The sequence below is a fragment of the Humulus lupulus genome, chromosome 2, assembly GCF_963169125.1.
Source record: "Humulus lupulus chromosome 2, drHumLupu1.1, whole genome shotgun sequence".
NCBI classification, from domain to species: domain Eukaryota; kingdom Viridiplantae; phylum Streptophyta; class Magnoliopsida; order Rosales; family Cannabaceae; genus Humulus; species Humulus lupulus.
The window spans coordinates 291,221,387-291,244,460 of NC_084794.1; the positions used below are offsets into that span (position 1 = coordinate 291,221,387).

Here is a 23,074-nt window from a genome sequence, read left to right on the forward strand (position 1 = left end):
GAAATTTTGTAGTGTAACCTCTCTTAAAATAAGTATACCTTAATGGTCTTGAAAATTCCTTATTTATAGTCAAAATGAGAGTATTAAAATAATCAATTTAAATTAATTATAATATGACAAATATGAGTAAATTTAAGGGTGTAATAATGATTTTGAGGTAAATTTTGTGGAAAAGTTTGGGTAAAAGTTGATATTTTTGGGCAAAGGGGACTAGGGGAAAAATGAGCGATGTTGGGCTCAAAAAAGGATTGTGGTGGCTGGTGGCAGCTGAGTAATGGAGGCTTGGGTTGTGTGGACTGTTGGAGCAGGCGGCTGGGTAAGGGAGTTGGCTGAAGGGAAACCGTGGGCTCCTGGAGGCAAGGAGGAGAAACCGAAGGTGGGCTGGTGGCTTGGGCAAAGGACAGCTGGGTTGGGCCTGGATGCTGGGTCTTCGGCTGGGCCTTGGAGCAGGAGCTTGGAGACGCGGGCCTAGGAGCTTCGGCTGGGCCTAGTTGGCTGGGTGAATTGGCATGGGCTTGAGTGACAGCTGGGCTAGGACACCATTTTGGGCTTAATTGCATATTTCTTGACTTTCAACAATGCCATTTTTTTCTCTTTTTTTTGTTTAGCTTCCCTTCCCTTTCTTCCTCTTTAAGCACAAAAATGCAATATTATTTCCTACAAAATAATCATAAACTAAATTAAAATTAAATATTTTCACTAATAAAATATACCATACAACTTCCATGAAAATATTAATTAAAATTTAATTTACATAACATTTAATTTCAATAAAATCATATTTTTAGCATTCAAACTAACATCACTAATTTCAAATAATTAAATTACAACATAAAACAATAAAATGTCTATAAAAACATATAAAAATCTAGAAATTACAATAAGACTAATAAATGTAAAATTACTTAAAAACTTAATAAATTACTTAAAAACTCAAAGATTAAGCAACAATTAGCATAAAAAATGTGGTAAAATAACTATATTTTGTAGAGTTATCAAGCTCCACCCTTGCTTGACCATAAACCAGTCAGACTGACTTGACTCGACTGTTGAACTTCGCTGTCGCCTAACCACAAACTAGTCAAACTGGGCTGTCAAGTTCCGTCGCCACTCGATTATCATTCTATTCATTTATTCACTATTACTTACGTTATCATATTATTTTTTCGGTTATCTTTCACGACAATCTGACTAACTTGAGCATCAAAGTCTCTTTGGCTTACACCCCACCGATGCTCTCAATTGAACTCTTGTCTTTCTCTTTGTTCTTGACAGGTTGTTGGTGCCCGTTTAATAAATTGTTGAAATCAGCCTCTACATATAGTAATTTTATTTAGACTTTTATTTTATGTTCCCTATTTAAATTTTATTTAAAAATAATCAGGTGAAATGTTGGACAACATGATTTTAGTTTTTTTTAGTTACTTTTTTTTTTCATATTTGTAAATGTTTCACCTTTGCTTATTTAAAGTATAAGGGTATTTTGAATAAAATCAAGTTGGATAATATTATGTATTGCAACTCAAGTAATTAGAGATGTTAAGATTCCCTAGAAAAATATGTCTTTTATAAATTATTTTTATTGCAATCATGGATATATAATTCTTTTGGTTAGGAGTAATAAAAAAATATAACTTAGAAAAAATAACCTAGAGTCACTCTCTCCATAAGCGATGTCCTTTGGCTTCCTTAGTTTTTTTCATTCCCTCTTCTTGGCTAGGGATGTCAGTGTCGGTGCTCACCGCATCCCTGATCATGCCTGGCTAAGAAGAGAAGTTTGTTATATGGGTTAGCATTTTTTTGATGTGAAGTTGGTTTTCAGGGGTTTCTACCTTTCCCATCTCCTTGAGGTTTGGAACAAGGTTGTGTAGTGTTAGGTGGTCCTGGTGCTATCGTCATTGGTCCTATGCCTTATGGGTGTTTCTGTCATAAAAATAGGTCGTGTCTCGTGGTTTCTTGGCCGAGGTGAGAGGTTGCTGTAGGGGTGATACGGGTTTCGCTCATCGGAAGGTCAGATCGTCAGGGCTCTACTAAGTCGGCGGTGTCAACAAGGTGAGGCTTTTGGTTCCTGATGGTTCAGTAGTGGATGTTGAGAGGCAAAAGCTACAAAAATCTATTTTCTTGGTGGATGTTCTTTGTTTTGGCTTTTGCGATTTTATGCTTAGGTTTGTTGGTTTTGGTTTGTTTAGTTTTTAGAATAAGGGTGATTATCACCCACCATCCCGCTAGCTTCATGTTAGGGTTTCATAGTGGTGCTTCGTAGTGTTAGCTTTGTCAAGCCACTCAACACGTGTCTAGTTCGAACAATACTTGAATGGATCTCATTCCGATATGAATGTGGGTGTTGTACATATGTTTATTGATCTCAATTTTCGTGCTATTTTGGCATGATGTGTCAGACTTCTTAGGATTTGTAGATCATTGCTTTATTTTCAATGATGTTTCGATTGTATTTAGGTCTTTAATTGGGGTTGATAATTTCTTGATGACAAAAATTATAAACGGCTTAGTAAGTCTACGTTGGTCATTTAATTTTGCTTTGTAAGCAATTCAACATGTGTATGTACTTTGTTGAATTGATTCTACTAATAAAAATTATGAAATATTATTTTAAAAAAATATAATTAAAATAAGAAATTAAATGAACTAAAATTGAATATAAGAATAAAAAACAATAAACAAATTGTGTAACAGGCTGATTTTTTTTCTTCCGTAGTTATTCTTTCAAAATAATGATAAAAAAAGTCATTTTATTGAAATGAATATTCCAGTGTATTAAGTAGTAATCAAATAAATGAATAAAATAAAAATATATATTTTTTTCATTCAATATTTTGACCAAACATTATTCTAGACGATGTTTGGTTAATTAAAAAAAATTGTAATGATAATGACAGTTATGATTAGCAAAAAATTAATGAATAATATTATGGACAATCATTAATTGTACTAAAAACGACAGAGCATCACTAATTTCATCCACATCAATTTTTTTTTGTGGGTCATCCACAACAATTTAAAATAATACTCTCAATTTTTTATTTTTAGAAACAATAGTAACATTTAATAAACTATGTTTACTGTGTATTATTTTTTTGGGAATATACCATTTTAGATTCTATATTTTGATAAATTTTTTTTAAATCATGTGTTTTATAAAATGATTCAAATAGGCTTTTGAATTCGATTTTGATCAAATTTTTTTGAATTAAAATCACAAATAATTCACCAAACTAACAAGTCAGAACAAAAACACAATTATTCTGTAATGCCCCGAATTCTCCGATGTGTTTAACGGCGTGAATAGTAGGCCGGGAGGGCCATACTTGCTTAATTATGTTATTTATTGATAAAATGCATGTATATGTTGATTATATTATAATATGATGTGAAATGCATACATGTGAGTCCATATTTTTAATTACAGGGGTGTGATGGTAATTTGGCCCGTTGAGGGTAAATTGTTTACTTGGATGCATGTTGGTGATATATGTTGAGACCACATTATAATGTGGGTTTGTTCGAGCCATTCGGCATAAGACGATCATGGTATGTTGAATATCGGCTTGGTCATAACAGGCTTAAGCTCGGGGCTCGGGGTGAGTCTCGGGAAGTTTTAATGATTAGAATGTTACCTGGCATTAAAGGGTAAGGGGATGTGAATTATTGGTGTTTGAGAATATTGAGATTAGCGGGAATTGGGAAGCATTAATTATGATTAACGGGATAGGTGGAAAGTACCAATTTTACCCTTGAAGTGGTTTTAGAAGCTTTAAAAGACCTAGGGGTATTTTAGTCATTTGAGTTTGGATTTATATGGCTTTAGATGGTTGTAGAAAGAACAGAACAAAACAGAGCAAGAACTTCCTTTCCCGTACATCACTTTCTCTCTTTTCTTCTTTGGAGTTTTTGAGCTCAAAGGGTGGAATCAAGCTAGGAAATCAAGGGGCTGAGATTGTAGATTTAGCTCAGCCATTGAAGAGGGTTTGATTTCGAATTTGAGGTGAGTTTCAGCCATTGAAGAAGGTTTGATTTCGAATTTATCTCTGTTTTAGTTTTGAGTTTCAGCTTATGAATTCTTGTTGGAAGTTTGGATTTGAAGAGGTTTTGATTGATGTTTAGTTTGGGTTTTGATGAGGGAGAGTTATGGGTGAAGTTTATGGGTTAAATTGAGTGTTTGGAGGAGGTTTTGGGTTGGTTTGAAGGGCTGGTTCCAAGGGAAAACGCAGGGGAAGTCGAGCTGGTGCGTGCTGATTTCTGGGCTATTTTGCATATTGAGCCGCGGCCTGGCATAGGTGAGCCGCGACCCATGGTGCCTGTCAGGATGTGGCTACCTCTGTTTGGAGGCGCGCTGTGGCGCAGTTGGGAGGGCCGCGGCCCAACAGGGCAATTTTGGTCAGATTAGTGTTTTTAGCTTGGGGATTCAAGCCTAAGGCCTCGGGGTTGAAGCTACTACTCGGTTGAGTAGTCTTTGAGGTCCCGGAGGTTAGGTTTTGGTTTGGGAACCTTTTATTATTCATTTTATTGATGGAATCCCATAATTGGTTATGACCAGGTAGCCGCTAAAGGACCAAAAGGTTGATCGTTCTCGGGGGTCGTTCTTTTATTCATTCTAGCTCGAACCAAAGGTAAGAAAACTGCACCCCACACGTGACATGCTTGGTTATTCATGAGGCATGTGGTTGAATGAATATGGACATGAATTGATTGTGGAATACATAGCATATGTTGCTCACTTGTGCATGGTACTGACTTATTAGTCAGATTTGGCAAAGGTGCTAGCATCAACTGTGAAGCTGTGACTTATTAGTCAGGTTCGGCAGTGGTACTGGGCACTGGTCACGTTGCGCTGACTTATTAGTCAGAACGGCCTTAGCGTGTTAACGCAAGCCAACAAAGATTAGATCTAATCGACTATCAGCATTGAATGACTCAAAGAGCATTAATGCCAGATCGACCTCGAGGGTTGATGAATGAAATAAGCGCTTGGAGGCTAGTGGCTTACCTAGCAGCCACTCTCCCACTTGAAATAGTGACATGCTTGTCAGTCACTCAGTATGGTTTACCAGAGCCTGTTGAAGGCTAGTGGCTTACCTAGCAGCCACTCTTCCATTTGAATTATTGACTTGCTTGTTAGTCACTCAGTATGGTTTATCAGGACCTCAAGTGATATTCACTCACCTGTTTGAAAGCTTTATGCTCGGTGTGATTATAATGATAGTCATTTGATGATGTTTACATATAATGTTATGCTTTCTTGCTGGGCTTTGACTCATGGGTGCTATGTGGTGCAGGTAAAGGAAAAGAAAAGCTCACCTAGCCTTGAGTGGAGAGCTTAGGTGGTGATGTGTGTAACGACCCGGATTTTCAAGACTCGATAATGCGGAAATATAAATGTTTTCATTTAACAAAATGTCTCAAAAACCCGTATAAAAAAAACTTTTTAAAAAGTCGTATGGCCATACTTAACATTTAGTTACAAACATATTTTATAAAGAGTAGAGTGAGCCTTGTTTAGGAAAATTACACAACATTTCCAAAAATAAAACGGCTTCCCAAAAAGTCAGTCCACATGTACATTTGCAAGGAAGACTCCAGCGCTCACTGCTCTGCCTTGCATTTGCACTTACCTACAACATGAAACAACTAGGTAAGCGAAAACGCTTAGTAAGATCAACTTTCAAACAAAGCATATAGAGAATTAGGGTTCCGGACCCATCCGAACCCTACACAATCAATTTCAAAACGCTAAAGCGTCCTGGCAAACTTATGGTCATGCCTGATAACCAAGGATAAATTAATTCATAACTAGATAAAAAATCCTGCACTCAGAAAAATCCCAGAACAAACAGATATATTATATCACAGCTAATTCTTATCAACAATTATATCCCTGCACTCAGAAAATCCCAGAGCAAGCAGATATATTATATCACAATTATATCTTATCAACAATTATATCCCTGCACTCAGAAAATCCCAGAGCAAGCAGATATATTATATCACCATATAATTCTAGACCAACGCTCGACAATTTCCAACAATTCAGGCGTAACGCGCCCTCCAACATAATTGCTAATCTGTAAAAGAGAACCGAGTCTCCACACTAAGATCTAGCCAATAAATATTCTCATCAAGGGTAACTATCGTGTTACCTAGGGCATCGCTACTTATCCAAGAGTGTAATCCAATTTACACGGTTTTACGGAGACATCTATGTTAATCAGTGGTGCTGGTGAGCAGTTGCCCCTAGGGTGTTCAGCCTCACTCTATCTTGGCAACCCCTAGTATCTCTAGGCACTCTCACTGAATGGCCAATATTCACGGCTGCTATCCGGGAATAACTTATCAGAGCACTTGCTCGGATTCTAACCGTCTAATGATTAAGTAAGCATGAGGGCCCCTAGGTCCCATTTATCTTGGTGCCCCTAGGTTTAACCAGCTTATCCTCATCTCATGGCCACCCGTCGCGGTAATGAACCGGACATAAATAAAATCTGTTGGGTTTTATGCCCTTATAAAACCATGTCGGACATGTAGCATGATTTCATATTATCAATAAAAGTAGTAGAAATCATTTAGTTTGACAACCGTATTGCTTGCTTGTTTTATTACATGATTATTGAAATAATACAAACATTTATAAAATCCCGAACATATAGATAGTTACAATTATAGTGACTAGGTCACATTGGATTATAGTTGTAATTATATGTTCAAAAGAACGAGTCCTAAGATTAGATCAGTGCATTGGATTTTCACTGATTAGGCAATCTACGATATGATCTACTTACACATTCAGGGTGTGATGTCTTGTCCAAGGCATCGACCAAGTAGATAAGATCGGATGTATTTAGTTACATCGGACTAGGACCGATATTGATTATTGATTGATAAATAAGTATCGTTGTTATCAAATCTAATCAATGTCACAACGTTGACCATATATTAAGCCGATCTTAATTCTGAGTGATAATATTCTGCTAATTATATTATTTAAATCTTTTGACTTGTTCGTTACCAGCTTACCCTACGGTCTAGCCTATACTTACATCTTGGAGATTTATTAGTGTAATTGAGTGGGAGTATTATTCATAGATACGAAATCTATAACTTCTGTATGAGAAGTGAAAAGATGATTTCCTTAATTGCTTTGTTCAAAAGGTTAAATGATTGAGATCTCATTTCTGTGATTAAGTTCACGGAAATATCATTTATAAGGAACTTAGTGGGAGTTAAGGATAAAATACTGATGAGGGGTAAAACGGTAATTTGCACCCAGCTCGTTAGTAAGTCATCGATAGAGGATTGACTGATTGTAATGGTTATAACAATGGATAACGTATTTATGGTTTTGAAAATACGTTCTATGAATTCAAGAGTTCAATTCCGAGTCTATAGTGGAGTCACGAGGAATTAATAAGGTAGTGAAATTATTCGTAAATAAATTCACGGTAACTTGTTGGAGCTTGATTTCATGGATCCATGGTCCCCGCATCACCTTTGAGTAAATCATCTAGAATGTCTCAATTAATTGATTTAATTATCAATTAGGATTTTTAAAGTTGACTAGGTCAATTTTGGAAAATTTACAGAGATATGAGATTTAGAGAATAAAAGAGAATATTTGGGTAAATTTATTAATATTGATAAATTGGTATCAATATAAATAAATAATATTAAATCAAGTTTCAAATTATAATTAGTTAATTTGAATAAGGATTTAATTAATTAATTAATTAATTAAAAAATAAATAAATAAAAGGTTTTGAATTTAGGCCCAGTTGGGATTTAAATTCAAAATAAAGAGATTGGGCCCAAGTTCATTTATGGCAGCCCAAGACTTTTAGTTTTGTTTATTATTTTTAATTAATTTAAATTTAAATAAATCCCATTAAGTTGCCTATATAAGGAATATGATATCTAGGGTTTTTAGAAGCAAGTCAGTCTCAGTTGATTTGGGTAAGTGAAAACCTAGACACTCTAATCCTTTCTTAGCCACAATCTCTTCTTCTTTTCTAGATCTCTATCTCATGTGTTGAGAGCCAGCCCACACTAGTTCTAGGTTGATCAAAGGCTTGGTGAGGAAGACTGTGTTGCTGATCTTGTTCAATCTCTTGATAATACTCTGCTACAGAATGGAATCAAGGGTTAGAGAGATTGAAGGATGGAGTTGTTCTAGTTCCGCTGCGTAATGTAAGTTTTTACTTTACTTTGTATTTGTATCAATTTCATAGGAGCATGTTCTAGGAATTTGCATGTTTGTGTTGATAATATGTAAATTGCATGAAAATAAATAAAGATCCTGCAATTAGTTTTTCCTACAAAATCAAGCAGTGTGACGGGGATCAACCGTCTAGGATATGACGGACTTCTACCGTTCATATTTTCTAAATCAACACTCACTAGACTAACGTCTCTAAGCAACTTTCTATGATAACCTATATATATGCATGTATCCCTATACAAACATACAAGACAATAATCATTTCATGTTGCAGCCATACAATATAAGTTGACTTACTTGGAGTCCTTAGCGCTCAGCAGGTTTTCACCCTCCAACGTTCATTCCAGTTACGCTTAGCCAATACTGTAGTTATCCATACAGTATACTCGGATTAATTATGGCACTCATAATTCATTATTATTATTTTGGGCAGTTTGGTCATTTTAATAAAAGTCATTTGTAAGGATTTATAATCCTTATTTGGTTTTAAACCTATTAAGGAAAGTCATACAAAATATTCGAGACTAAGCCCTAAGTCTCGGGGAGACCTATCCTAAGGTCTCGATACCTAGGCTCGGGTATCACAATGGTATTTCCCCACAACCCGCTAAAATCTTATTCTTTATTCAAGGTATCGCTATTAACCCGCACTTTCGACTAGTCGGTTAAAATATGTAAGATTTTAGCCGGTATTATATCCAGAAAATACAAATAAATTCCTTAATTATTTTTAAAGAAAATAAACTCTTTAAATTTTCCTTTTATTTTTCTTAAGGTTTTAATATCTAAAAACCGATTTAAGAAATTGCCTAATTTGTCTTAATTAGGAAAACCGTTATAAATTTCTCATCTTGTCTAATTAACTTTCCAAAATCAATTAATCAATTTTACTTACTAGAAAAATAATTCATTTAATTATTTTATCAAAATATAAGATTTTAAACCCTCTTTTAATTTATTAACTAATAATAAATTAAATCTCTTATTTTTAAACAGAATTAAAAGCTCCTTAATAAAAATAATTCATTTAAACTCAAAAGGGTAATTTTAGTGAAAATATGATTTCAAGACTTACCATTTTATATCTTGAAATAAACAAAATTTTACTTTTTACCTTATGTTCCAAAATCTCATTTTTACACTAAGTGTGAAAAGCCTATTTTTCACATTTTTAACTACATACTTCGTTAGTTCATAACTTGAAATTTACTTACCCAATTGTTACCAAAATTTCCCAATTCCATTTTTGTTATGCCATTTAGGTCTTTGTAAAATCTTAGGTCAAAATGAGCATTTTTGATTGGTGAAATCATTTTCCAACAATGAGGTAAAAATGACATTATTTTCAAGTCCTTATTTTTTCCAAACTTTGACAGTTAATAACTTTCAAACCGTTCAATATTTTCTTACCAAATTTTACAGTGGAATAATAGGTTATGCCAGCAATATGTCCACAAAATTTTAGAAAAAATTGGGTTCATTTTCCCTATACAGTGGCTGTCCAAACTTGGATCCGAAAATAAGAATACGAAAAAACAGTTTTTTACCTAAACTTTGAAATAGCATAACTTACTCATTTCTAAACATTTTTTAGTGTTTCAAAAGCTCAATTTTATGTACTCAATCTCAACAACATCACAGTACAATTTAATTTTACAAAGCCAATATACAGTGGCTGCTTGACCCCTTGGAAGTCACAGCTTAAAACATGTTTTGTTTTAGGGTATCCTACAAAACCCTTGGGGGTTTTGGTTCCCATTTTCAAAAATCAATACACATGCATCATAAAAATTATTAAACAACTACCATAACCTTATTACATCACCAACAAGAAACTTTAAGCATTAGATATACAAAATAATGCTTAAAACTAAAAACCCTACAACAAAATCATCAAAAGTAAACTTTTTACCTCTTTGGTGTTCTTGCTTAAGGTTTGGACCTTCCTATAAGCTTTGACTCCTCCAAAACCTTTCAAAAACCCTAACCAACTTCCCCCAACAACATAGTTAATTAGCTATTTGAAACTCTAAGCTTAAAACTTTACAAAAGCCTAGATTAGTGAAGCTTTACCTTAGGGAAAATACTTCCTACACCAAGACTTAGCCTCCAAGTTTTCCATTGGTGTTCTTGAGGTTGAATATTGAGATAACACTTTGAGAGGTCTTCAAAAATCAGATGAGTGAATGAGAGAGAGTGGTGTGGTCGGTTGGGGAGGGTTGGAAGAGTTATATACTATCTAATTTACCCTAAAAACACTCGAGTGTTTTACCCACTTGCTTTTATCCATAACATTTAATTAAATGAGATTTAAACTCAATTGTTTTTTTTTTGTTCACACCATTAAAAAGAGTCACATGGCCGGCCACCATTTCACTCTTTCTATGTTTTATATATATATATATATATATATTTTAATGGTGAACAATTATTTCATAAGAAGAAAAACCCAATATGACTTTCTACACATTTTTCACTCTCATTAAGTTTTAATCACCAAACTTACTATTAATTAATTAAATTAAATGTCTCTCATATTTAATTTAATTAACCACAAAATAAAATTTAACCTAAGGTCCATTCATGGAATAAAATTCCCCATTTCGGCAAAATTAGGCATTTAACACAAAATGCCTTAAAATTTCCATTTTCTTTTAGGTTTATTATTTTTTTACCAAACTTTAACTTTTATGAATGTATTTTATGCCCAAAATATAATTGCCATGATTTTTCGTTTTATTTTCCGAGATTTTTACCCGATCAGGGTTTTTGTGTCGGTCCAGGACCGAAAGTCTTATCTTGACTTTTAAAATCACAAAATTCATATTTTGGCTAGCAATAACTTATGGAATACTTACAAACAAAATATAATATTATTTTTATAATATTCTTAACCCGGGGGAAAAAAATCCCGACCCGAGTCGTTTAAAGGTACCCAAAACGTAGGACGTTACAATGTGTACATATGCGGCCGCTTGACCACCACGGCCAAGGAGTTCTTAGAGGAACTAGGGGGTTTACCCTATTTTTGCCGCTTAGGTCGGCGGAATTGTAAATTTAAAACAGTAATGACCATTTTGTACTGAGAACAACTTGTAAATGTTTTGATTAGCTCTGCAGAGCAGTTTGTAATGAAAATATCAATTTCCTTTTTATTAGTTTTATACCTTAACCTGTTAATTACACTTAGAACACATTTTTGACCAAAGGACTCGGGTAGCGAGTCAAATTTTCGGTCCACCGTTCACCGTAACTGTTTTGGGGTAACCAGGGCGTTACATATTCTACCTGACAATTGTGTAGTTATATTCAATTTTTTATTCATTAAAATTGAGTTTATGGGTCTATTTGAATCATTTACAAAACATATGGTCCAAAAAATAATTTATTAAAACATAAGATCTAAACTAGTAATGAGACAAAATAAATGATCTAAAATAGTATAATTCAACAAAATGTGGTCCTAGTAAAAGCACTGGTCTTGTTTGATAACACTTAAAAAAAATAGTTATTTATTTAATTAAAAATTTGACAATTAAACATAAAACAATATTTGTTAACTCTATTTTTATTTATTATTTTTAAAAATTTTAATTAAAATTCATTAAATTTTAAAAATATAATTTTTTCACTTTCAAAATTTTTTTAAACAGTTATTATTTTTCGTTTATTTTTGTATTCTCTTATTCAAATAACACCTCATTCTATATTGTTAAACAACAAATAAAAATAAAAGTTATCAAACGTATTTATTATTTTTTTTAAAATAGAAAAATAGTTATTAAACATATTTTTATTTTTTTAAAATAAGGAAACAAAAATAAAAATAATATTTCTATCTTTATGTTTAAAAAATTAATTTATTTTTTTACAAAACACAACCGTTATTATTTTACTATGTACTAAAATCCATTTTAATGCAAACCAATTATACATGCCACGAACGCACATTACAACTTCGAACCAAAACTCTTTTAAAAGAGAGAAATAAAGCCAAATGCCACTTTTAATGGTTTCCACAAAATCAATAGGCTAATTATTTTTTCCAATAATGAGAAGAAAATCCATTCTAATACATAATAATAAATAATAATAAACTTTTATCAACTATTTTATTTTTACTTTTTTTAAATCTTATTCTATTTCTATTTCCATTATCATATATAATCCTCTATTTTCAATACCATCTTTATGTTGTACTATACATCAATTTTTATATATTTTTCTTTAAATGATTTAAAAATTTATTTATTTCAATTATGAAATAATTGGAAGAGAATGATAGAAGAGAAAGAAAAATGAGTATCTAATTATAAAAAGACACCATAGGTATATTAATAAAACCAATAAAGTTCATTTTCTTTGTATTGTGAAGGAATATCTATATTTTGTTTGGTAAGAAGAATGTAAGGAGCTAAGAATAAGTTAATGAGGAATGAAAAAGTGGAAAGGGATGATAAATTTGATATTTTTTTAAGAGTTGTTTGATATAATAGGAAAAATATATTTATTTATTTATTATTATTGAATATAATAACATTATTATATATTTTGATATTTTTATGGTATAACATATATATTTTGTATTTTTTTATATATTAATTTATATATCATTCATAAATAGTCTCATTTTATACTTTTTGCAAGCTTCGACATGAGTGGTCGGGACACTATACAAAATATGCTATTTAAAAAAAATTATATATAAAAAGATATTTTTCAAATTTTTAGGAACCATTGTATGTAAAAAAATGATATTTGTAAAAAATTTAAGGCCTCCCGCAAACTCTGTGATCCATCCTTCTTTTAATTCACAAGCATTGTTATAGAATACGTCCAACATTGGAGTAACCATTTGATGCCTTATGTCTTTGTAAAGTATTGTTTTGGTACCCTGTGTTTATAATAATGCTCATTTAATACTTTGTATTTTGAAATTGTACATATTGGTACCCTATATTTTAAAATCGTACATATTTGATACTTTAAACTCAAATTTAATTAATAAAATTTTACCAGATTAATCAAACTGCTCTCAATTATAAGAGTTCAAAATTCAAATTTAATTACATAATTATATATAACTTATGACAGTTTGGTCATATTGATAAAATTTTATTTATCAAATTTCAGTCTAAGGTACCAAATATGTATGATTTTAAAATACAGGATACCATATAAGTATTATTGAAAAAAGAAAATACCAAAATGATACTTAGCAAAAACAACGAGTACCAAAATAAGTAAATTACCTTTATTATTAGGTCGTATATATCTCTAAATTTTCCCAATAATAATATACTAATGTTGGGCAGGCACAATTATTATCCTTTATTAATACTCTCAATTCAGTGTGCCAAACAATCTGCTGCTAATGTGAGTGGTAGCCTCATTTACTCTTTAATCCATCTTTCTTCAAATTCACCATACCAAAGCTAAAAGAGAAATCTTGTTTTATTTACCTATGGAACCTAATCACCCGAATGGCTGCCACCATAATAAGTTCATCAATATCTATGTCACCATGTCTAAGGTCTAAGCAAAAAATTAAATAAAAAAGAGGTCGGTGGGCAAAATGCCTATATTTTTTTTACTCTCAACTAGTTTTAATAATTTTTATTTTTTATAAAATGTTATTTGACACTCCCAATACAAACAATTTGTCGAAATTTTTAGACCGCTACTAGGGGTGAGCATCGGTCGGTTTGGGTAGTTTTTTCACAACAAAAAATCCAGAATTCGGTTTTCGGTCCGGATTGGTGCAATCCAAAAACCGACCGAACCAAACCAGTTTAAAAAAAAACCGACCGTTTTGGACCGCGGTTTGGTCGGTTAAACCGACCAAACCGAATTGATTATTGTTTTTTTTTTTAAAAATTTTAGTTAAAAAATTAAAAATTTTGGATTGTTGGAATTCATTTTTGTGCATTTTTAAAACATAAATATATAGAACATAATTACATTTACAAATTATAAAGTTTGAAACATAATTAAAAGTCCATAATTAAAAATACAAATTTTAATAATTAATAATTATATAATATTATATTATTATTTTATTATGTTCGATCGGTTTCGGTTTTATTGGTCGGTTCACCAAAAATTTCAAAACCGACCGAACAATGGCGGTTTGCACCGTCGGTGGTTTTTTCGATTTTTAGTTTAAACGGTTTTGGTTTTTTCGGTGTTTGGTAAGTCGGTGTACACAATTTTTTCGATTTTTCGGATTTCGATTTTTCGGATTTTATGCTCAGCCGTAACAGCTACCATATATTGCAAAGATGTCATTTTCACCGTAATAAAAAAATTCATTTGGCCACCACCATCTCTAACACCTAACAACTTTCTTTCTCTCCAAATAATTGTCTTCTTCTACCAAGAAAAAGCACATAAACTGCCAAACTCTACACTCTACTCTTTCTATACCTCTTCCACATTACCAAAGGTCCCAGTAACATAAACAACACTTTATGTATAAAATCTCCATTTTTTACTTGGGCCGGCTAATCCTTGCCTAAACCCCAACCAAAACCCCTCTCTCTCTCTCTCTGTCTTTCATCTCCAGCCGCCATTTCTACTGTTATCACCTCCACGCGCCGCCACCATGCAGGCCGCATTCCTAACTCCCGGCCCACGTGTCACCCTAAAGCCCGCGACCCACCAAAGTGGCGCCAACCCACGACTCCCCTTCGCCGTTAGGGCCTCCATCTCCAACGTGGTCCAATCTCCGCCGTCGATCGCCGTGGAATCCCCACCGTCTGCGGCGCTTACCCAGAAGCTCAACAAGTACAGCGCGCAAATAACTGAGCCCAAGTCCCAAGGTGGGTCTCAGGCCATTCTCCATGGGGTGGGGCTTTCTGAAGACGATATGAGCAAACCCCAGATTGGGATATCGTCGGTGTGGTACGAAGGCAACACGTGTAACATGCACCTGTTGAGCCTCTCGGAGGCTGTCAAAGAAGGGGTTGAAGCAGCTGGAATGGTGGGGTTTAGGTTCAACACCATTGGGGTCAGTGATGCCATTTCTATGGGGACTAGAGGAATGTGCTATAGCTTGCAGTCTAGGGACTTGATTGCTGATAGTGTTGAGACTGTTATGAGTGCTCAGTGGTATGATGGTAATATCTCAATTCCTGGTTGTGACAAAAATGTGAGTAAGCTCCTTCCTCTCTGTTCTGGGCCAACGTTTGCTTGTTTAAAGTAATGGGTGTTGAGTGTTTAGGAAAAATCTTGGGTTTTAGGCTTGATGTTCTAGATTGCTTGTCATACTTTTATACTTAGACTATGCTATATTTAATCTTAGTGATACGTATGTAGTACATTTCTCTTGATGTTTGTTGTAGTAGCTTTACTCGTAACTTTTGGGATTTGTGGTATGGTTATTGTTGTCATAACTCATGCTCCATTGTAGACTTGTTGAGTCTTATGCTAGTGCTTCTTGCAGATGCCAGGTACAATTATGGCCATGGGCCGCCTTAACCGACCGAGTATCATGGTATATGGTGGGACTATCAAGGTTTGTAATTCCTATTTATTTAGTTGAAAAGGGATTCCAAATTCCAATAATGTAATATAATAAGTTGACGTAATTTTTCTACATGTATATATTTATAAAAGTTGACTATGATCTTTATTTATGCATATTCTACGGTTGACAGAGCATAGCATACTAATAATTTGTATATCTTCCTTCATTGTATTGCAGCCTGGTCACTTTCAAGGTCATACTTACGATATAGTATCTGCCTTTCAGGTAAGCACTTGATGCTGTGGTTTAAAATTGGATACCAAATTTATAAGTTGGCTATCTGGTTCCTGTTAAAAACACTTTCTATATTAGCTGATTTTCTTTTCCCTTTTTTTGTTCCTGTTTCTTTTGTAGAGCCTTCATTGTAAGAAGAATTTACCAAGTTTGGCTTCATATTTAATAGATCATGCAATTTGTTATTCCTTGATGTATAGTGTTTCACCGTACTGCTGTTGTTCATAGTGACAACACATGTAAGAGTAGTTTTTGATTGATAGCACTTCAAAATATTGATGTTGACAATTCTAATGTCTGATTTTGTATTTTGGAAGGTAAAGAACTGTAACAAAGAGAACACCTATAGGAGTGGAAGTGTTTCAGTTCTGCCCTTCTTCCCGCTGTTCTGATTTTCCTCTAAAGCTTGTTTGAAAGTTGCTAAACCTTGGATGTAGAAGATTGTAGGGAAAAAATATATTAAAACAACAGGATAGTGCATGTTTGTCAAAGTTTGAGATATGAACTGCAGATTGGGCAGGCTTAGAGAAGCGTAGCCTCCTCCATTTGTCAATTGCCTAAAAACAAATCACATTCTCCTGTAATGGAAGTCCGTTGGGACTTAATAAGTTCGAATATTACTCGAGGATCTGCTATCAGACTACTTTTGTTGTTTTGTGATAGGTCACAATTTATTAACTTACACTAAGATTCCTGGAATTGGCTCTCAATCTGTTTTATCTTCCAATTTTTGTGTAGTGTTATGGAGAATATGTAGGTGGATCCATAAGCGATGAGCAGAGGAAGAGCATAATTATGAACTCATGTCCTGGGGCAGGGGCTTGTGGTGGCATGTATACAGCTAATACAATGGCTTCTGCTATTGAAGCTATGGGAATGTCCCTTCCGTACAGGTAGAATATCCCTACTCAGGATATCTTAACAACTTAGCTTGATGATTGCAAGTTATGTTTTCTAATCTTTTTCAACTTTGCTGCTTCCAAAAAGCTCCTCTACACCTGCTGAAGACCCACTGAAGTTGGATGAGTGTCGTTTAGCTGGAAAATATCTTCTAGAATTGTTAAAATTGGACTTAAAGCCTCGAGATATCATCACGGAAAAGTCATTACGAAATGCCATGGTTATTGTCATGACACTAGGTGGTTCTACAAATGCTGTGTTACACTTAATTGCAATTGCAAGGTGAGCAACCAGATATTCCACGTGGACTGATAATTGCATTGCACCGAAATAGCTGATAACAAGATTTTTGGCAGGTCTGTTGGACTGGAATTAACTCTTGATGATTTTCAGAAGGTCAGCGATAAGGTTCCATTCCTCGCAGATCTTAAGCCTAGTGGGAAGTATGTTATGGAGGATATCCACAAGGTCTGCATTTATAACAATTTTTTTGTACTTTCAGTCTGTCTCTTCTTAACTTCCTTTGGGATTGTTTTGTGAATGTGATATAATTTTGCATTTATTTTACACCATATTTGCCTTTTTTCTAAACTTGTGGACAATGGTTATTTTGATAGATTGGAGGAACACCAGCGGTTATTCGGTACCTTTTGGAGCTTGGATTCTTAGATGGGGATTGTATGACTGGTAAGTTAGATTTGGATTGCTTGCACTAGTTTCTGATAAGTTGTACTTCTGCATTGGTTAACATAATAACATTTTTTTCTCTAGTTACTGGGAGGACACTGGCTGAAAATGCAAAAAGTTTCCTTCCTTTATCTGAAGGCCAGGTATAACAGCTTTTTACCTTTTAAAATCAGTTCACTCTAATTTTTTATCTTTATGTTAACTTGGTGCTCATAGGTTATGTCTGTGAAGGAAAACATGTGATGCAATTATCTCTTTCTTTAACTTTTTCCTCCCCTTTTTGCTGCTGCACTCAGGATATCATAAGACCAGTAGAAAGCCCCATCAAGAAAACAGGACACCTCCAAATATTATATGGAAATCTTGCACCCGAAGGTTCTGTAGCCAAAATTACTGGAAAAGAGGGGATATATTTCTCAGGTCTCTTTCATGTTTTATATGTATTTGTCAATTAAATTGTCCTTGAAATTCTTTATTGAAGTTCAATTTACTTTCCTCAAAGATTAATTGATTGAAAGAATGTTTTCCAGGTCCCGCACTTGTCTTTGAAGGCGAGGAATCAATGCTTGCAGCTATCTCTGACGATCCAGCAAGGTTTAAGGTAAATCTTCTATTTGTAGGATGGCTAATTAATTATTCAGTTAATACATATCAGACCAGTATCATTGGATCAGTTTTTCTTTAGATCAACTGATCATACTCCCCAATTTGTTTGCTTTTGTCTTCCTGAATGTATTACATTGTATCATTTTAATGGAGTCAACAAGTTGAATGCGATATTAACTTCTGTTAAAATTTTCTTGTTTAGGGAAAGGTTGTGGTTATTAGAGGAGAGGGGCCTAAGGGAGGACCAGGCATGCCCGAAATGTTGACGCCTACTAGTGCAATCATGGGAGCAGGTCTAGGGAAGGTAAATTTTGGTTATGATTTGCTCTTTGTCCTTGCTTGTTGGAATTTACTTAAGCTATTTTCAAAAACCTTCTCTCTCTCGGTTCTTTGTGTAGATATCAGAACCGTCAATTACTAGTCTTCTGTAGGTCTTTCTTTAGCCACATTATATTGGTTCATTGTTTCTTGAATTGATGTGAATTGGGTACTGCTCGTTGACGTTGCAGGAGGTCGCGTTATTGACAGATGGTAGGTTTTCAGGAGGCTCACATGGATTTGTTGTTGGCCATATATGCCCCGAAGCACAGGTGCTTTATTAGTTTATTTTCATGGACGACCATTTTCGTTCTGACACAAGTGTTTTATCTCTTATTTTTCATGCTATCAAAACATAGAAAACTGTCATTGATGCCTATACTTTACTTGAATGATCATAGTAAATACTGCCTTCTTAGTACATGTTTTTGCAAATCTTTACCAGGAAGGCGGTCCTATTGGATTGATCAAAGACGGAGACATCATCAAAATTGATGTTCAGAATAGGATAATAGATGTTGATCTAACAGATGATGAATTGGAAAGGCGTAGAAATAATTGGGTTCAACCACCATACAAGGCTACCTCTGGAGTTCTCTTCAAGGTAACTGAAGAAACCCTCTTTTCTCCAACTTGTTTTCCATTTTCAATATTGTCTTATTTTGATATTAAAAAATTGAGAAATTGGTGAATTTTTTTTCAAGTGATTTTGCTTTCTAGCTTATTTTTGATAATTTTTTGCAAAAGGATCCCTGTCAAAAATTCGACCAGTTATCTAAATTTTTCGACTGCCTGTTTAAATTTTTCGACAATATGCCTAAATCTCAAATTATGAGAGACCATTATGGAAATAATTATTAAATTGAGCTAGAGTGCAAAATGATTTAAAAAAATAAGTCATTTTGCTAGGGACCCTAAAAGTCTAATGTATCTTCTTATTCATTTCCATAGTACATCAAGAATGTGGAGAAAGCTTCACGCGGATGCGTGACCGACGAGTAGTGGACAAGTACATTTTCATGGTGGCATTACCTAGACATAAACTACCATTTTCCGGTGACCGATGATGAAGGCGGCTTTTTTTCTTTTTCTTTTTCGATGTCTGTTTAGCTTTTAGAATTTTATTTTGTATGTATTTAAGTTGTTGAGAATGGTACAAGTGTTTTCTTTTGAGAGGATATTCCATGTTACCATTCTACAAAACCTCTTCTCTTCATTTGGTTGTGCTGTCTTGAGTTCTAAGCAGCATCGCTTCCACTAGAAAGGAAAAGAATAGAATGATCTCCAAGTTATGGGGAAGGTGATGAACAAATATCCTGAGAATGTTTTAAACAAACCCAACAAAATAACTAAATTTATGGGAAATTGGAAGACTTTGAAAAATATGGATATATATATCTCTTATATAGAGTAGATAACGTAAATTTTTTGTTTTAACGGTTTTTTATTTTTTTAATGTTAATTTTAACAGAATATTCTTATATTTAACAAAATATTTTTATATTTAACAGTAGTTTGTAAACACTTAAAATTAAATAAAATAAATAAATAATTAAAAAATTGAAATAAGATATTTTTGAGATATTTTACAATGATAATTATTTAAAAATAATAAATAATTAAACAAATTAAAATATGATATTTTTCATATATTTTACAATGATAATTATTTTAAAATAATAAATAATTAAACAAATTAAAAATGATATTTTTTAGATATTTTAGAATGATAATTATTTAAAAATAATAAAATCATAAATTTTATAACTTAAATCAAATTTAATTAAACTTAAACTCACTTATTAGAATAATATCATATTAAACATATAATATAATCTACTGTGAATTAGCAACAAATTTTTTTTTTTAAAACTAGCAAGAAACTTAAATTTAAAATCATCGTATAATATTTAATATTATATTAATATATTTTCTTGTTACTCTCAAATTCAAAAACTAGAACAAACATAAACTTAAACAAAAATAAATAAATTATTTAATTAAAATAGAATATTTATTTCAAAATTTATATGACATTAATATAAATTTAATAAAAATAATTGTTGACCCAGATTTTGGTCAACTGACACGGAGTCAGAATATACTTGATACGAATGAATGTGTAGAGAGGAACGTAATGACAAAAAGTAATAACAACACAATATTTTTATAGTGGTTCGGCCCCAGGATCTGGTAACAACCTACGTCCACTTAGACTATTATTGATATAGAATCAAAGGAGTGATCAAAGAACAAGGGTTCAATGAGTTTCACTAACCTCTGAAGAACAATATAATATTACTGGGAAAATTACTATAGTCTCAAATAATTCAAAAGCCAAAAAGTCCCTTCCTTGAGCTATCTTTTGCTATTTATAGGCTCAAGGGAGATTACAAAAGATTGTTACAGATATTCTTTCCTGAATTATCGGATACTCAGGAGATTGTGTGAGTTAAATTCGGGATTTACAAAGATCTTCACAGTAATGTTGTTTTGTATGTGGAACTATCGACCAGACTGGTCGCAGGTAAGACTGGGCTGCTTACTGCTTCTAATGCGTCTTCTGGTCGATACTCTAGCAGAGCCTTTCCAGGTGTCACTCATGTGTCCAGGGATCACTTGCCACGTCATCAATGCTAATTTTTTGGATAACATTTGCCCCCCAAGTTTATTTATCACGAGCAATAAATAAACTTTTGAACGAACGACTCTTCGGTAACCCCGCCTTACGTGTTAGAACCCTTCGTGTGTTTTTGGAAAAAGTAACCTACTTCTGTGTAATCACGTCTTTTCGGTTCCCCAGAAATAATTCGACGGCTATTCCGCTTCCCCATACTTCGAAAAAGGGAAACTGATGATTACACTTTTTTAATGTCACAGACAAACTTATATAATACCTTCTAAATCTTCCTTTTCTTTTTACGCACGCCATTGCCTTCTTAAGAAACCCTAAAGACCAGAGCTTTAATTGTCCCCGGAGACCGTTTCTTCTGTATTTTCAAGACTCAGACCGAGAGTTTCTTGATCTTCGAAGGCCCTTTTTCCATCTCCACGATCATTTTCTTGGTAAGCTTTCGAATTCTTATGCTTCAAATTTTCGTGGTGCATGCTTCTGTATGTTGACTGTTTGAGTCCATCTGCTTCTGGTTTGAGATGCTTGTGAGTAGAATGTTGTACGCTCTGGTTTTCCCACGGGTTGGTTAGCAAGCCGAGGTGCTAACTAATCGTAGATATCTCATGAACTCCCCTGAGACCGGAGCTTCTGTCGTTAGCTCGAGGAAGCCCGAAGGGCTCCCCTCCATTGTCCAAGACTGGAGCAGGTTCCCTGAAGGCCGAAGGTCGAGTCCAGCATGAAGCTCGCGGTATGAGCTAGATATGGGGGTGTGACCCCTTGAGAAGTAAACACACGCAAGGTAAACGTGCATATATCAGGCATCACGTGTCTGATATCCCCCTGACTTCTCGGACACGCAGCAGGAACGTGCGTGTTCAGACACCCATGGTGGGGTTGGGCCGTGCGGCCCATTACTTCCTTACCTATTGATTTGACCACACTTATGTGTCAGGTTTAGGAATTAATTATGAATGTCACAGGATTGATACGACAAGTAAGAAGGTCACGGGATGACCTCCCTACCAACTTCCAGATGCCTTCTCCTATAAATATGGAGACCCTGGGAGTTGATAGAGGTTGGAAACATAATCTCTTGTAAGAAATACTTTGTAACCAAATACTCAGTACAGATCAATAATATTGACTAGTGGAGTAGAAGGATTTTAACCTTCGAACCACTTAAAAACCGTGTCTTGAGCCACTCCTTTCATCCTCTAAAATCATATATCTATTTCGGTTCACATTTAGCACTAATCCTTTTCTTTCATTCTCTTAATTACCTGTTGGCGAAGAACTGCGTCAACAAATGTTTTGTAGGCAAAAAAGGGTTACGAGTTAGTTTAATAGTCAGGATCATACTTTTAGGACGTAAAATCGAAGTAAAATTTCGATCTTTAGGCTAGTTGGAAAATACATTTTTCCCGCCCTAAGGGGAGTTGAAAAAGCTTTTTTGAAAAACTTTTAACTTTCACCCTCTGATCCGTCTTTCAAACTGTTCGTATGGAACACTTAGCTTTTTGTTAGAATGCTGTTCTATAAAAGCTTAACTTTTATACTCGACCAGCGTTATTCTAAAACGCCTTTAAAAATTCTTTATCCTCACCTTCCCATTCTTCTGTTTGCAGACATTGATGCCAGATTTGTGGGGAGGTGAACGGTCCATTGACGACGATCTTCTCGCCCAGCTGCTCGAGGGCGAAGAACAACCGGCCGACCGAGTTCACGAGATTCCCTTCTCACGACCCTCTACTAGACCTCGTCCTTCTCCTCCTCAAATGGCCCGTTCCAAATCCGTAGGCAAGAAAAGGCCTGAGTCTGAAAACAGTCCAAACCTTCCTGCCCAGCCTGATTCGCAGGCTAGGGTTCCCTCGACCAGTGGTTGAGAAAATCCTGCTCGTGACCCTAATATCCAAACCAGGGCCCGCCCTCGACATCAGAATCTACCTGATGTCGAGTGGTA

General features: G+C 34.2%; 1 protein-coding gene across 1 annotated transcript; it reads left to right on the forward strand.

The window, feature by feature from the left end:
• The first annotated feature begins 14,667 nt into the window (after nt 1-14,667).
• Nucleotides 14,668-19,885, forward strand: LOC133819764 (dihydroxy-acid dehydratase, chloroplastic). Its single transcript, XM_062253099.1, has 14 exons — nt 14,668-15,377; nt 15,672-15,743; nt 15,933-15,980; nt 16,728-16,882; nt 16,977-17,171; nt 17,246-17,357; nt 17,507-17,576; nt 17,661-17,719; nt 17,873-17,996; nt 18,107-18,177; nt 18,385-18,486; nt 18,692-18,772; nt 18,946-19,104; nt 19,452-19,885. Exons 1-14 carry the CDS (start codon nt 14,832-14,834, stop codon nt 19,500-19,502), a joined length of 1,845 nt encoding a protein of 614 aa, XP_062109083.1. The 5' UTR covers nt 14,668-14,831; the 3' UTR covers nt 19,503-19,885.
• Nucleotides 19,886-23,074: the final 3,189 nt, after the last annotated feature.

What these genes read in the sequence shown, in the direction of transcription:
- LOC133819764 (XM_062253099.1), top strand. Translation starts at nt 14,832, where the DNA reads ATGCAGGCCGCATTCCTAACTCCCGGCCCACGTGTCACCCTAAAGCCC. An exon ending in ATATAGTATCTGCCTTTCAG is followed by an intron (nt 15,981 to 16,727) that starts GTAAGCACTTGA and finishes ATTTTTGTGTAG; the next exon opens with TGTTATGGAGAATATGTAGG. An exon ending in TGGGAGCAGGTCTAGGGAAG is followed by an intron (nt 18,487 to 18,691) that starts GTAAATTTTGGT and finishes TTGACGTTGCAG; the next exon opens with GAGGTCGCGTTATTGACAGA.